At 30.9% G+C, this 13,630-nt stretch overlaps 2 protein-coding genes and 1 non-coding gene across 3 annotated transcripts; 1 reads left to right on the plus strand and 2 right to left on the minus strand.

Moving 5' to 3' along the window:
* Positions 1–1,352: 1,352 nt before the first annotated feature.
* LOC109605481 (synaptotagmin-11) lies at positions 1,353–5,714 on the minus strand. The gene is made up of 7 exons (XM_020022059.2): positions 5,558–5,714; positions 4,244–4,494; positions 3,635–3,891; positions 3,315–3,569; positions 3,138–3,255; positions 2,940–3,089; positions 1,353–2,880 (listed from the first exon to the last, which is right to left on the minus strand). The coding sequence occupies exons 1-7, from the start codon at positions 5,595–5,597 to the stop codon at positions 2,593–2,595; spliced, it is 1,359 nt and encodes a 452-aa protein (XP_019877618.1). The 5' UTR covers positions 5,598–5,714; the 3' UTR covers positions 1,353–2,592.
* On the plus strand, positions 4,014–4,095 carry Trnas-gcu (transfer RNA serine (anticodon GCU)). Its single transcript has one exon. It is a non-coding gene; the product is annotated as a tRNA-Ser (tRNA).
* A 3,736-nt stretch (positions 5,715–9,450) lies between the features above and the next one.
* LOC109605486 (tropomyosin-1) lies at positions 9,451–12,838 on the minus strand. The gene is made up of 4 exons (XM_020022077.2): positions 12,687–12,838; positions 11,049–11,470; positions 10,447–10,844; positions 9,451–9,714 (listed from the first exon to the last, which is right to left on the minus strand). Exons 2-4 carry the CDS (start codon positions 11,420–11,422, stop codon positions 9,632–9,634), a joined length of 855 nt encoding a protein of 284 aa, XP_019877636.1. The 5' UTR covers positions 11,423–11,470; positions 12,687–12,838; the 3' UTR covers positions 9,451–9,631.
* Positions 12,839–13,630: the final 792 nt, after the last annotated feature.

Consider the following 13,630-nt stretch of genomic DNA (forward strand, 5'->3'; position numbering starts at 1 on the left):
AAAATATAAATATTTATGTTGTGGCCATATTACTATTTATGGTTAGTTAGGAAATGCAATTAAAATAGTTTGTATTCTTTCTACAATTATAAATTAAATCTTAAACAAAATAATTGTGCAGAGTTTGTAAATGGTACATGAAACGGTCCATTTTTCCAATAATTTTTTATGGTCGTTCTATACCATGCTAAGAAAAGGAATCTCAAACCATAACGTTACCTCGACATTGTTTCAAAGTTTCTGTAGTGTATCTAGGGTCCAAACTTGTATTGTTTACCATTTAATTCTATTCTATTGAATTTTGATTCATCACTCCAAAGTATTCTTCATCAAAATTCTTTAGGATATTCGAATATTTTTTTTTCATACCATTCATTTCGTATGGACATAGATCCTTGTTAGTTTTGTTAATTCAATCAACGCCTGCTTATTCTACTAGATTTACTAATTATTTTTTTATTTGCCTAGAAGACAAGAAAGAATTTCGTTTCTCTCGTTCTCTCTTCTGTAGAGTGTAATCTTTCACTCTTCCCACTGAAACTGAGCCACAACACATAAATATATTTGAATCTACTTTCTACTATTTCTTTTTCCAACCAAAACAGGCAAATAATATCTCCGTCGATTTTAAGATTTGTGACAAAGGATGCAAAAAAAAAATTATAGAATATTCAAATATATATTTTATACTGACTGGATGAAACTTGTTTTATAGCATTTTATGAAATAACTTAATTTCATTTCAATTTCTCTGTCCACAACTGTATGTATTTTATTTTGTCACAATATTTAGTAATTAGGGCAATTTAGAAAATTAAACTCAAGTCCCACAATTGAGATCTATTGTGATCAATAAAGAATATATAACTTTTTGTCCTTTTGTATCCTGAACCCCTTCTGAACTTAAACAAAATTAAAATATGTATTATAAAAACCATTGAAACATTTATTTGATATTTACATTAATTTTTATAATTACATTATGATAAATAGCAAAATATATACTAATATTACTAACACAAATCGATAAACAAATGTAATATTTATACGAATTAAACAGTTCTATACGCTATAGTATTTATGCCAGGATGAATTTGACAATTATAATTAAAAATAAACTTAAGGAACAACAGGGAAAGTTGAAAAACATTTAGATGAGGAAAAAGTACGTACAACTTACCGTCCAATTACTGTACACTTGCTGATTCTTTTTTTCATAAAGCGCTTCGAATTGAAGTTCGTTGTATCAGCGAAGGTGTTTGTTTGTTTTTCATTAAAAATATATTATCAGCAATACGTATGGAATAAAGCCAATTCACTCAATTCAAGAAAAAGAATCAAAAGTCAATGTGTGCGTTGAATAAGTTTTTCAATACAGCATCAGATAAAAATATACAGATTATCTGAGTATTTACTTTAAGCTATATTATACATATTATATGATAAATTTAAGTTCCCATCAAATTAAGACCTTAAAACAACAAATAACACTGTTGTAGATTTGTTATACTTGGATGCATAATGTTATATCAGTATATTGGTACCTTTTTATGTCAAAATTAGCTTAAATCTATATCACAAACCCTCCTAATATAACAAAGCTAAAATTCATTTTTCTAATTGTAATAACTAATTGGTGTAGAGAGACCCTGGCAATTGAGTTGAAATTAAAACAAGTAAATAGCAGCAGTCATTTTCATATACTTTACAGTGTGATACACTTAAAATGAAATAATTTCTTTGCTCATATTTAATTGAACTAATACGAATAAAAATGATAACGGATGAGTGTGTCACATTGTATATAGGTATATGTTGAGGAGTCAACATTGTGAAATATGTGAAATATTTCGAAAGCGTTATTTCAAAATATTTCACATACTTAACTTAACATCTAATTTTTATCGAATATTTAACATCGTATATAATTTAGTCCTGTACATACCGATTGCCACCAATTTTGTCAGCTTTTTTATCACTTTAATAAAAAGATTGTATTAAGCGAAACATATTTGTAATGTGAACAAATTAACTGGAATTTTATATCAAAGTCATAAACCAAATTTCACACACATACAACTACTTAATCGGGTCTTGTGAATACATCATTATTTTATCTAAGTCTTGTACTTGTTTGGATGGTCTATGCCGGGTATAAAATTCCTTGATTAACTTGTGTTTTCTCATCCTAACCTAACAATTACTTCCTCATATTTACATTGAACTACATTTTTGCGAAGATATAATAAGCTCTAGTATTTATTATATCTAGATACCGACTACTTGATTGGATACCGAAATGCTGAGTATTGAGTATTGAGATACATATAATCATAAAATTTCTATTCTACTTGCATCAAGTACTATGACTAAGGCTGCTTACAATGCGTTTCTGTTCTTGTTGATATGATCTTGTTGCTACATTCATCCGGGAGTTTCAGCAACACGTTGCATTGATAAGCGTATTCCTTAGCAGAAGAACAAATTAAACGTTTCCTGGTATAAGGACAATCCCCTATACCAATTTAATTAAAAACGAAATGGGCAACCTGTGGAAATTATAGCTTATTTGTTGAATGTTTCAAGTGTTGTTTATTCTCTCAATTTATGCCAGTCGGCAATTTGCCTCCTTGGAGAGTTGCAAACTTCATTCCAATGATGGAGAGCTGATCCATTACATTTTGGGCCTCCTAATTCTAATGTTCCAATCACCTCGTTCTTTGTAACCCTATCCCAGTCTAAAAGCAAGAATTCCAAACTGACAGAATCTAATCCTTCGCCACCAGCAGGAATGTCGAAAACGAAGCTTTCGTTGAACACTGGACTCAGTGTTCTCTTCTTCACATGAGTCTTCTTCTTAGCAATTCTTTGGCCGTTGTACTGTGGGAAGATATGTAGATGTTTATGAGTGGAAAATACAAGTTATCAACAATTACAACCTGTAAGTAAATTTTAACGTAGGGATCGGCTAAGCCGGTAACGTCCATTTTCGGTAAGTTTCTTGCTTTGAGTACGACTACGGTGAGTCTGTTAGCTGCTGGCTGCCAGCAGAGGGATACCAATAACTCACCCCGTCCTTGTGAGCGGATCTGCAAAAAAGTAATTCAATATTTACCAATACAATGGTACACACATACCTTTAGACTTCTCGGTTGAATCTCCCTGCAAAGAGCCATTTGCTGACTTTCTATTTGAGTTACGTCAACAGTGTTAAGTGCAACAAACACTTCTCCAATAATATCATCACGACTGTATCTATAAATACCAAAGTCACGATCAGTTACGATGTACCCATTAACTAGAATGAATTTTACCTATCAAAGCTGAGCACAACAAAATGCAGGGTAATATTAGGTAATTGATTGAATCCTATTCCGTAAAAGGTAAAATCTTCATCGTAAACTGGATTTCTGGTCTTCCTCAATACCCTAGTTTTAACTTTATGCTGTTTATCAGGGAGTAATTGCAGTTTTACATAGGGATCACTGGAGCCGACGTTTGGATCTTTTGCTGGTAGATCCCGACATCGCACCACAGACACTATCAGAGCGTTTTTATTGTTTTCGTATCTAAAAATGCATTAACTGAACATCTGCTAAATTTTGAATGATTTAAATAAACGGTCTCCATTTACCTCAATTTGAAGACAAGTTGACCGAGATATGAGGCGTTTTGTTGTAGATTTTTCTCGTTAGTCTCGATCTCTTCCTTGGTGGGTGATACTGTATGACTTATAGTTTCCGTTTCTGTTGTGTAGACATCCTTTAGTGTCGGATGTAAGTCCATTTTATTTTCTTGTTGCATAAGAACGTTCTGATTATGTGTTGAGACGCCACTCTCCAACGGTCCGACAACGCTTCCTGTAGGACTTGGTGTATGGGGATTCGACATCTAAAATTAACAATTCACGATCTTTAATTGTTCTTATTGTTTGTTAAAAATGTTCAATGATCCAACTGTGACTTATTTCGTTGAATACGTAATACTTAAATACACAACAGTTCTGATCGTTGGACGAGGTGGCCGAGTGGTTAAGGCGTTGGACTGCTAATCCAATGGGCTCTGCCCGCGTGGGTTCGAATCCCATCCTCGTCGTGGTTGTTAGTATCATTTTTTAACTATTTTTTTTTTTTTTTTTTAATTTCCCGACTTATTTCAATGTTGGACAACGCCAACACCAAACTCATAAGTGGTTATAGACTTGACTTGAAATTGAACAAATTGTATCAACGAGAATAATTACCCCTGGAGGATTTTTAGAGGGTCCGGTGGGACTGGGGCTCTTTTTCAAGTAGTGAGTACCACCACTTGAACCAGCTGGACTTTTTACTGCAGTGGGTCTGCGATGAGAATGAAAAGCTAAAGGCTGATCAGGTCCATGTCGTTTACCGTTGTTGTTCCTTCTGCGACGGTAGCAGTAGTATGTTGCTACCAGCATGAGTATTCCGAATGCTGTACCTCCGAAACATAATCCAACTACCACAGGATATGCCACTGAAATAAACATCTTTGGTTTATGTATATAAAATAATAAAGACTCTAACTTAGTAAGTAAGTTCTCACTATATTTTAACTTTGAAAATATTATTGTTAAATAATAATTTCGTTCGTTACAACAAAATATTATATAAATCCAATAGATACTAAAAATTTATTATTGTTTCTTTGACCTTTACTAAAAAATATATTGCCACCTCATTAATTATCTAGACCATTGCGCAGACAAAATTTTAAATATTAATATTTCTTTGCAATTACTGATCTGATCATTTGATATGTGCGTATTGTAATTTTAACTGTTTTCTTGTAAAATTGAAATTGAAATAATTTTGCTTAAAAATATTATAGTAAATAATCATCAAAAAAGTGAATGATTCCGAAACCCGAGAAATGTTTTTAATTAATCGATAAAACACATCTTACACTTTTTTAATGTTCTTATCCAAACATGCTACTTCATTTGAAAATTGAATATCGTTTCTGGTAAGTAAAATTATAGCAAAATAAATGAATTTTTGCCGCCAATTTTATTTTACATGAATAATAAAAAGAACTGACATATTGCATGATATTATTGATTAACTTCCTTCTACAATTTAAACTTCATCACATCACATTATGGAAAATAATTGTTACTTATTGATGTTCATTAAATCCCACAAATATGATTCATATGTGACATATCCATCAATAAATAATATATGAATATAATAGTAACAAATATATTATTATGTAATAAATATTTGAAATTTCAAGTACATTTTTGCGATATTTTATTTATTTATATCGTAAGTCTATATAAACCGAAAAATAACTGTGACCTTTTACAATATGGGTTTAAAATATTTTTTATTAGAGATTATGTTAATTTTTATAACCATTCCACTCAACTAATTATTAAGTTAAAATTGGAAAAAACTATTTTAACATAATGTATTAAATAAATTCACATGCACATGAAAATATTAACTATTTGGAAAACAAATATTAGATAGAAATGAGTCAAATAGAAAAAATTAAAATGAGTTTAATAAGAAATTGATAAAATTAAACGCACCTCCTTGTACAGGTTTGATTTCAGGTCCCTCCTCAACCATGATAAAGGTTACGGATTAGCTAGAGCAACGTCAAAAAATATTCACTCAGATTAGGGTTTTTAAGCCCACACTTGTTTATGAACACCAGTTATATCCAGAAGAAATGGAAACAAACACCTTTCGACAGAATACACGATCGGAAATTTTCCTTAGTCATAGATGTCTCGACTGGGAGGGTGATCAATACGTCCCACGACGCCTGCGTCCAGATACCCCCGTGACGTCATTTAAATGTGAGGGTGTGAACTATCGGTTTTACGCAACGATCATTTCACATAAAAAGTTTCCTTTTTAATAACCTTTCCCAACGATTGATTTCTTTGGTTCTTCCCCATAAACCCTCCAATGCCGTGAAACCACTTTTCCATACTTTTCTAGTCGTGGACTCTCATATTAATTTTATCATAAAAATTATATACCAAGATTCAACGGTATAATAAATACATTTATTATTATCCCCATTTAACATTATTATTTTGCTTATTATAAAGAATAGTTTGTATATATTTCTTTAATTCAACATTTAATATAAACAAAATGTCACATTTTTTGCCCAAAACCAAAACCTATTGGATCTTGAAAATCTAAGGACACCACTGAATTAATGACACCCTGAAGTGGCACATTTTTCAAGATTATTGAATACTATATTAATTATACTATACTGATCTAAGATTCTTAAAATTCAATTGATGGATAGAATTAACGAATCACGTGCGAGAAAGTGAGAAAAAACTGCATTAAATTGACTATTCCAATATTTTTGAAAAATAGATAATTTGTGATATTAAGATTCAAAAAATGAATTCATAAAAAGATTATGATTTTATAATTTTTTCACAGAATTGTTAATATGCGTAATAATCGTGAATAAATGTTGAAAACTTGATTTCATTTAATGATTACATTACTTGAAATATGTTGTAAAAAATTTGAGTATGATTAAGTTTCAATAAACACCTTCAATGGATCACTTTTTATGAATATTAATTAAGTATTTTATTATATAAATAATACAAATAAAGTAACTCGTTTTATATAAAATTTTAAATTTGATTAGCGACTATTAATCTGTCCTTTTGATTAAAACACTAAATTCACAATAATACACTTGATTACAATAAACGTAGTTTAACCCTCGACATCTAAAGCTTAACTGTCTGGTTCTTTCTTAAAAACTGCTCCTTTGTCCGATTTGTTTACAAAACAAAATAGTCTAAATAGATGTGAGCCCTGTTGCCACTGTATTGGCATATTACTCAACAGTTCGTTAGTTGCTCATTAACATCCACGGTACGAATCTTGCTGATTTGTTCACAGTTACATTAAAATCGTCCATTCATTCAACACGCGTTCCACTGGATAAAGAACATTATTTAAATCTTTTTGCTCGCGTCTGTATGTAGTTCGGCAATCAGTTCCAGATCAAAAATGTTCAAAAATCATTAATTTAATCGTACTTTTCACACTCACTTGTCCACTCAAACGTTTTTCCCTTACAGGGAACAGTTCAAACATCGGTGCTGTCAAAGTTACAAGTTTTTCAAGAAACTTCTAAAATATTCAGCCAGTTCTAAAAAGTGACGAACACCTTTTACATCTGGAGGAGCTGATGTTTGAGCGAACTAGGTTTTACAGTATCGTTTTCAATCACAACACCGAAATATTCCGCAGATGTTTGGAGATTCATTGACGATACCACACCAGAGTTGTTCAAAATTTCTTTAAAGAGTAACACTTCTAAAAATTGATTATAATTTAGAACATATTAAATTTCGAATTAACTTCATTCATAAAGAGTGACTATAATGTATAGAAAATAATTTTTTAATTTAAAATTTAAGCAAAAATAATAAATCAAACTTTTTCAATGTTTGCAAGATTGATTGATAAATGATACGCACACAAAGCTTTAATAAAATAAATTATTTAATTGCTTGTGATTATCCAATTTTATTGATTTGGTCATTTCTTTTTAGGACTCATTAACGGTGGTACAAATTTTAGATAAATTATATCCTGACCTTAAATTTGTTGAATTTGCAACAATTTAAATAAATTAATGTCTTTAAAACATAATAATAATAATTTTATTTTTGTCTTGCTATTACTTATTTCACGGTTCTTACTGTATTTCTTCAATGTGTTTGAGTAAGTAATTTTCAGGTATTAATGTTCATTCAATTTTCCTAAATTCCTACTGACTTTTTGCCTTTTTTATTAAAAGTTTGTTATGGAAAGTATATTATTAGCGACATTTAAAGCGATATGATAATAATTTTTTACATTTTGTATGATACCATGATCAAGTGGATACAATTTAGATTTCATGTTGGTGGGAAAAAAATAAGTTTGACAAATTTCAAACTTTGTCACGTGTCTTTATGTTTGTTGACAAAAAGAAGTATTTTTCTTTGGGTTTTATCGGATTATTTGTCTACCTTTAAGGGTAATTATTCAAAATTCGAGTATCGAAGTTCGAACGTATGTTTAGATCCTTTCTGTATACTTTATAAAGGATGAAAGCAAGGAATAATTTTATAATAATTTAGAACAAATATGAAACAACACGTTCAAAAACAATAAGAAAATGTCTTAGCAAAAAAACAACTTTAAGTGGATTAATAAAGTCGTACAGTATCAATATGTATAGTAGATCAATCAGAGATCGATTGAATGAATAAACTTGAACGAGGGTGTATTGGTACTTTAAAATGATGACTCCATGTTCAATAGAACACGATCAGCTGGTTTGGGAATCCTTAACACAAATTGATAAATCTTTAATCAGTAGTATAATAAAAATTGCTGCTAAACTTAAATCAAACGACTCCTTCAAGCATATATCCGTAAGTTTTGATCGTACTACCGTCTAATTGATTTATTAAAAAACGCATTGTTAATTATTATTTATGATTATTGTTATTAATTGTTTCAAATATTATCTTACAGTGTATCATTTTTATGATTGCAATCGGGGTCTGAACTTTTCTAAATTGAACAGTCCGCGAAATATATAACTAAAAAGGGAAAAGTCCGAAATGGAATCTCATTTCGCTTTTATCAGTATTAAGAAAAATAATGTTATTTTGTGGAACATTATTTTTACAATGACATCGCGTCCAACAGCGTGATTTAAAACTATGTTTTCTAGTACCTAAGAATTATGCATTAATTAATTACGTAAAGACGAATTTGGCCACTTTTAACTCTTCCTACTTCAATGAAAGAGTATGTACAGATGTTTTAGGAATTATTGAATTTCTAAATTTTAAATATTTTGAATATCTTACCAGTGTGTATAAGAAAAAAGTATGAGAAGAACTGAAAATGCCAAATGACTTTTTCAAATTTCAAAAAATTTAACAGGATCATTTTTATTTATGATATACTTTCTCGTTCTCGTTCCTTTATTTGGGGTACACGACTGAGACAACTTCCAACTTGAATGACCTTTTTTAGGATTGGTCGAAATTTGAAATTAAATTATTTAGAAGGAAATCGCTGAGTATTCATATAAAATAATAATTTATCTTCACAATTTTGACGCGCACATTTCTGTCACATATTGATTGAACATTTCATTTTGTCCGTCGCATTTACTGCTAAAAAAATAATAGAAACAGAATAGAATAGAAAATACATCTTAATTTGAATTTGCGTAAATTTCTACGATTAATGCATACATACTATATTGATTCGTTATAGTTAAGTTTATATTTTATTTGATCAATTCATATTAAAATATTTCACTTAATAATACTTCCTCACATTAGCCACAATATTTATTGACAGGTTCTCATCAAAACTGGATGGTGCATTGGGGCATTAAATCATATGGCAGCACTAAAAATATTCATAATATATAATATATTTTTGTGTGACAGACAACATGTTATGTAAGTAAAATAAATTAAGTTATACAAATAAATACATCATAGTATATTATGTTGTAAGCAGGATTAGTAACATTTCGAGATAATCATTTCGAAGCCCTGCTGGATGGAAACATGTAAGAAGTACGTAGTAGTATTTTAATAACCGGCCAATTCGGCAAAGGTGGAGTCCATCTCGTCGGCGAGGGACTTGTATCTGTCCTTGTTGATTCCAAGTTCATCTAGGATAAAAAGTATACAATTAATTAATAATATATAACTTTAAAAATTCTGGGTTAATTATAGTATGGATAAGCACAGTACTGGTTATATGGGTTACTCAATTGGACTATTTATGGAATATTGGGAATACGTCACTAAATTCCAACATAAAACGTACCTACGAAATAATCCAAAAGCGGCAGTAAGCAAAATGTGTGTTAGTTGCGTATATTACGAAAAACACATTTATATAACAATAATCTAAAATTAAATTCATCATACATTTGTGTACACTTAACTGTACACCCATAGGAATAATTTTAATTTATTTGTTACTATTTAATAAAATAGTTACAAACATACAACTAATGATAATATATGATAATACCATTTAAAACAAATAGTAACATCATTTTTTAAAAAAAATGTATATATTTGTGTGCGTAAATGTGTATGTATGTTACTTCTTTTGGCTTTGAGAAGACATTTCAACGAATGTCTTATCTATGTCAGTAACAATTGCGAAGTATTTGTTCTTTTCGCGAAGAACGGTATCTGAAAAGCAACAGCAAAACAAAGTGATAAAAAATGCAAATAAAGTTAAGCAAAAACTAAAAATATCTTTTGATTGTGAAGACACCGTTCAAACATGTATGTTTGGTTGGTTGCATAACTGTAGACCACAATTAAGAGATATCTTTACAGTGTTTCTATACATGTGCAAAATTTATTGATAAGAGTATGTTCATTACCTTCAAGCCTGTCAACTTCCTTCTGCAATTTCTTAACGGTCTTTTCAGCAAATTCGGCCCGAGCCTCAGCTTCCTTCAATTTGACAGTCAAAGTCTTAAGTTGTTTCTTGAATTCTTCTACTCTTTGGTTAGCCTTTTCTTCAGACACCTCCAAGGATTTGAGGGAGTTGCCTACGACTTTCAATTCTTCCTCCAACTCCATTATCTTGGCATCACCACCTTTGACACGATCTTCAGCCACTTCAAGTTCATCTTCAACGAAGGCCAGTTTGCGGGAAACTTCATCGGATTTGTTGTCAGCATCTTCAGCGAGGAGACGGGCTTCCTTAAGTTGGTTGGTAAGTTGGTCCATACGTTCTTCATCTTGTTGGGCACGATTTTCCAACACCTTGCACATACTTGAAACATAAAATATGTCATTTTAAAACTAACTAATGCAAAATGTAGAATGTTTGTAGAAAACTCCTACTCTGTACAACTATGAAAATCACCGCGACTTTGAGATTCATCATCATCACTAATATTGTCCTGATCCATTTTGATCGACTTGTAATTTTAATTGGTAATGTGTCAAGTTGACTGAAGCAAGTGACATATCTTACCGGGAGCTCTCGTCAGCAGCCTGAGAGGCTTCGGCGAGTTTGGTGGTGGCTGTGGCCAAACGTTCCTCAGAACGTTCCAAATCTTCTTCAATTATCTGGACTTTACGATTCAAAGCGGCAACTTCAGCTTCTCTGTTGGTCAACAATTTTTCTTTTTCTTCCAGATCCTTGTTGGCTTGTTCCAAAGCGTTTTTGTTGGTGGTCAAGTCGTTCTCAACTTGAGTAAGTTTCTTTTGAAGTTCGCGTACCTCTTCGTTGACCTTCTCCGCCCGCATATTGGCATCTTTGGCCTGTCCTTCCATCGCATCAGCTTTATCCGCCGCATTGTCCTTCTCAAGCTTCATCGCTTGCATCTTCTTCTTGATCGCGTCCATGGCGGCGGCTTTTTAGTTTCCTATTTACAAGAACAAGAAACAAGAGATCTGCAAAAGAGAATTCGAGATCAAAAACATTTCAGACTTAAAAATAAATAGTCAAAAATATAAGCATCTGTTATTCCCGAATTACGCAAATACTGACGATTCGCTAATATCTTATCCTATGAGCTCTGTCGGGCAGAACAGTTCGGGTTGAGGCGTCGGTTCCAAGTCTAAAATTAGTCCGCTCCTAGTTAGGTCCGAATCACGCTGAATATACCATCACGGATCGTTCACCGATATCTCGCTAACCACACTTTTAATCACTAAATATATCAATTTTATTTAGGCATATCAATAACACTTATACGGTCAGATACAGGTTAATCTATTCCGTTTCTTCCGTGATGGAGTTCTAGTTTTTCTGATTTTCATTATTGTATATTAGTTCAGCCCCACATATCAATATAAATATGTATTTTTTTACATATTGAATCACGGAATGTTTTTTCCATGTCATAATTAAAATGTACTCCTCGAAAACAATACGGACTTCAATATAAAATGAACATGATTTAATTATAATCTAATTTTTAATTTCTCTCAATTATTCTCTTAAAAATAGAGTAAGTAAGATAAGACAATTTTAAAAATATTCATTTATTGTAATTTATATACAATAATGCATTAAAAGTTACTGATATAAATATTTTCAACAAGTATCAATCATCAATATTCAAATATTATAGGTATAAACCTATATGTTAGGATGTAAATGTGATCATTTTTTATTATTTATAATTTTTAACTACAGTTACAAACATAATGTTTTCAATTAATTCATGCATAAGAAATTGTCATAAAACGAGTACATATTGTTTTGAAATCTGAGTATATCTTGTGATGTAACGTGTCACAATATTTCTATTCAAATAAACATAATCACTACAATTTTGACATAAAATAATTTTAAAATTCAATTTTCAATTTAATTAAATACTTGTCTACATTTGTTTATAAAAATAGAAATTTTGGTCTTTTTGTTTTATGGATTACATCAAATCAAACCTCATCGACGTTGCCCGAATCCACCCGAACGTAAACACTATTTTTGTGCACCAAAATTTCAATTGTTTAAAACTACTTAAAGCTTCATTAAAAAAGTCAGTCAACTGACCCTTTGCTCAGATGCAATGTTAGGATAAAAAATTATGCGTTTTTGTTGCACTTTTTATATTCGATTTAAAAGAAAGCGATTAAAAACACCACACTCACACCATACCTTTAGTCTGCCTGAAGGAGTTCAGAGGTTGACGCTGTCCTAAAAGCTACAGGCGTCGCGACGTGGCTTGAATCTTCGAAGACGTCGTCCCCTCCCCACTAAAATGTTTCTTCTCCTACTGACCCCCCACCCAAAATAACTAAGTCAAGTAACAGAGCTAATCAAAATGTTTTTTAACTAAAAACAATTGTCAAAAATTAATATCTCTGTGTCTTACAATTACAGTTACAGTAAAGACTTTACAACAGTATCTATTTTATTATCACAATTTTACTTGTTTAAAAAACTCGACTTTTTAGTAATGAGTGATGGAAAAAAGTCCGATGTTTGATATAAATATAGGATAGTCGTCCAGTAACATGTATTCACCATACAACTATCATACTAATATAATATAACAAACTCAATTAAATTTACTAATAATATCAAAATATGTCGAATAAATAATAGCGGATTAATTTTATTCTTAATTAATTAACTTCAGTTTCTTAATATTGTTGTTAATTAATAAGCAATAATCACATCACCTTGGCTTGTATAGATTTAAAATTATCTTACTACGGAATATTTAATTGTTTTCTAGGTTAAAAAACAATTAAAGGTTTCAGATAAATAACAAATAATGAAAATGATGTATGACTCATAAAAAAATATATGTGACAAATTGTGAAAATACTTTATTTGATGATGTGATATCAAAATGATGATATTGCAAATTGTGATTGTGAAATAACCACAGTTTAAAAGGCACCAAACTTGCGAGTTTGCTGTATTGGTTCCAGAAAATAAATTCAACTTGACCTTGTGCAAGTGCCTAACATTACTTATTCCTTATATAGCTTTAACCGTTCATAATTCGTCAGGTAAACGGTTTGGGTCAGAACAAAGAAATGGCAGAGTCCATTTCTTCCTGATTGGATGCTGACACAGACTCTCCTGGTCAC

The sequence above is a fragment of the Aethina tumida genome, chromosome 3 (genome assembly GCF_024364675.1).
Source record: "Aethina tumida isolate Nest 87 chromosome 3, icAetTumi1.1, whole genome shotgun sequence".
Taxonomy (NCBI): domain Eukaryota; kingdom Metazoa; phylum Arthropoda; class Insecta; order Coleoptera; family Nitidulidae; genus Aethina; species Aethina tumida.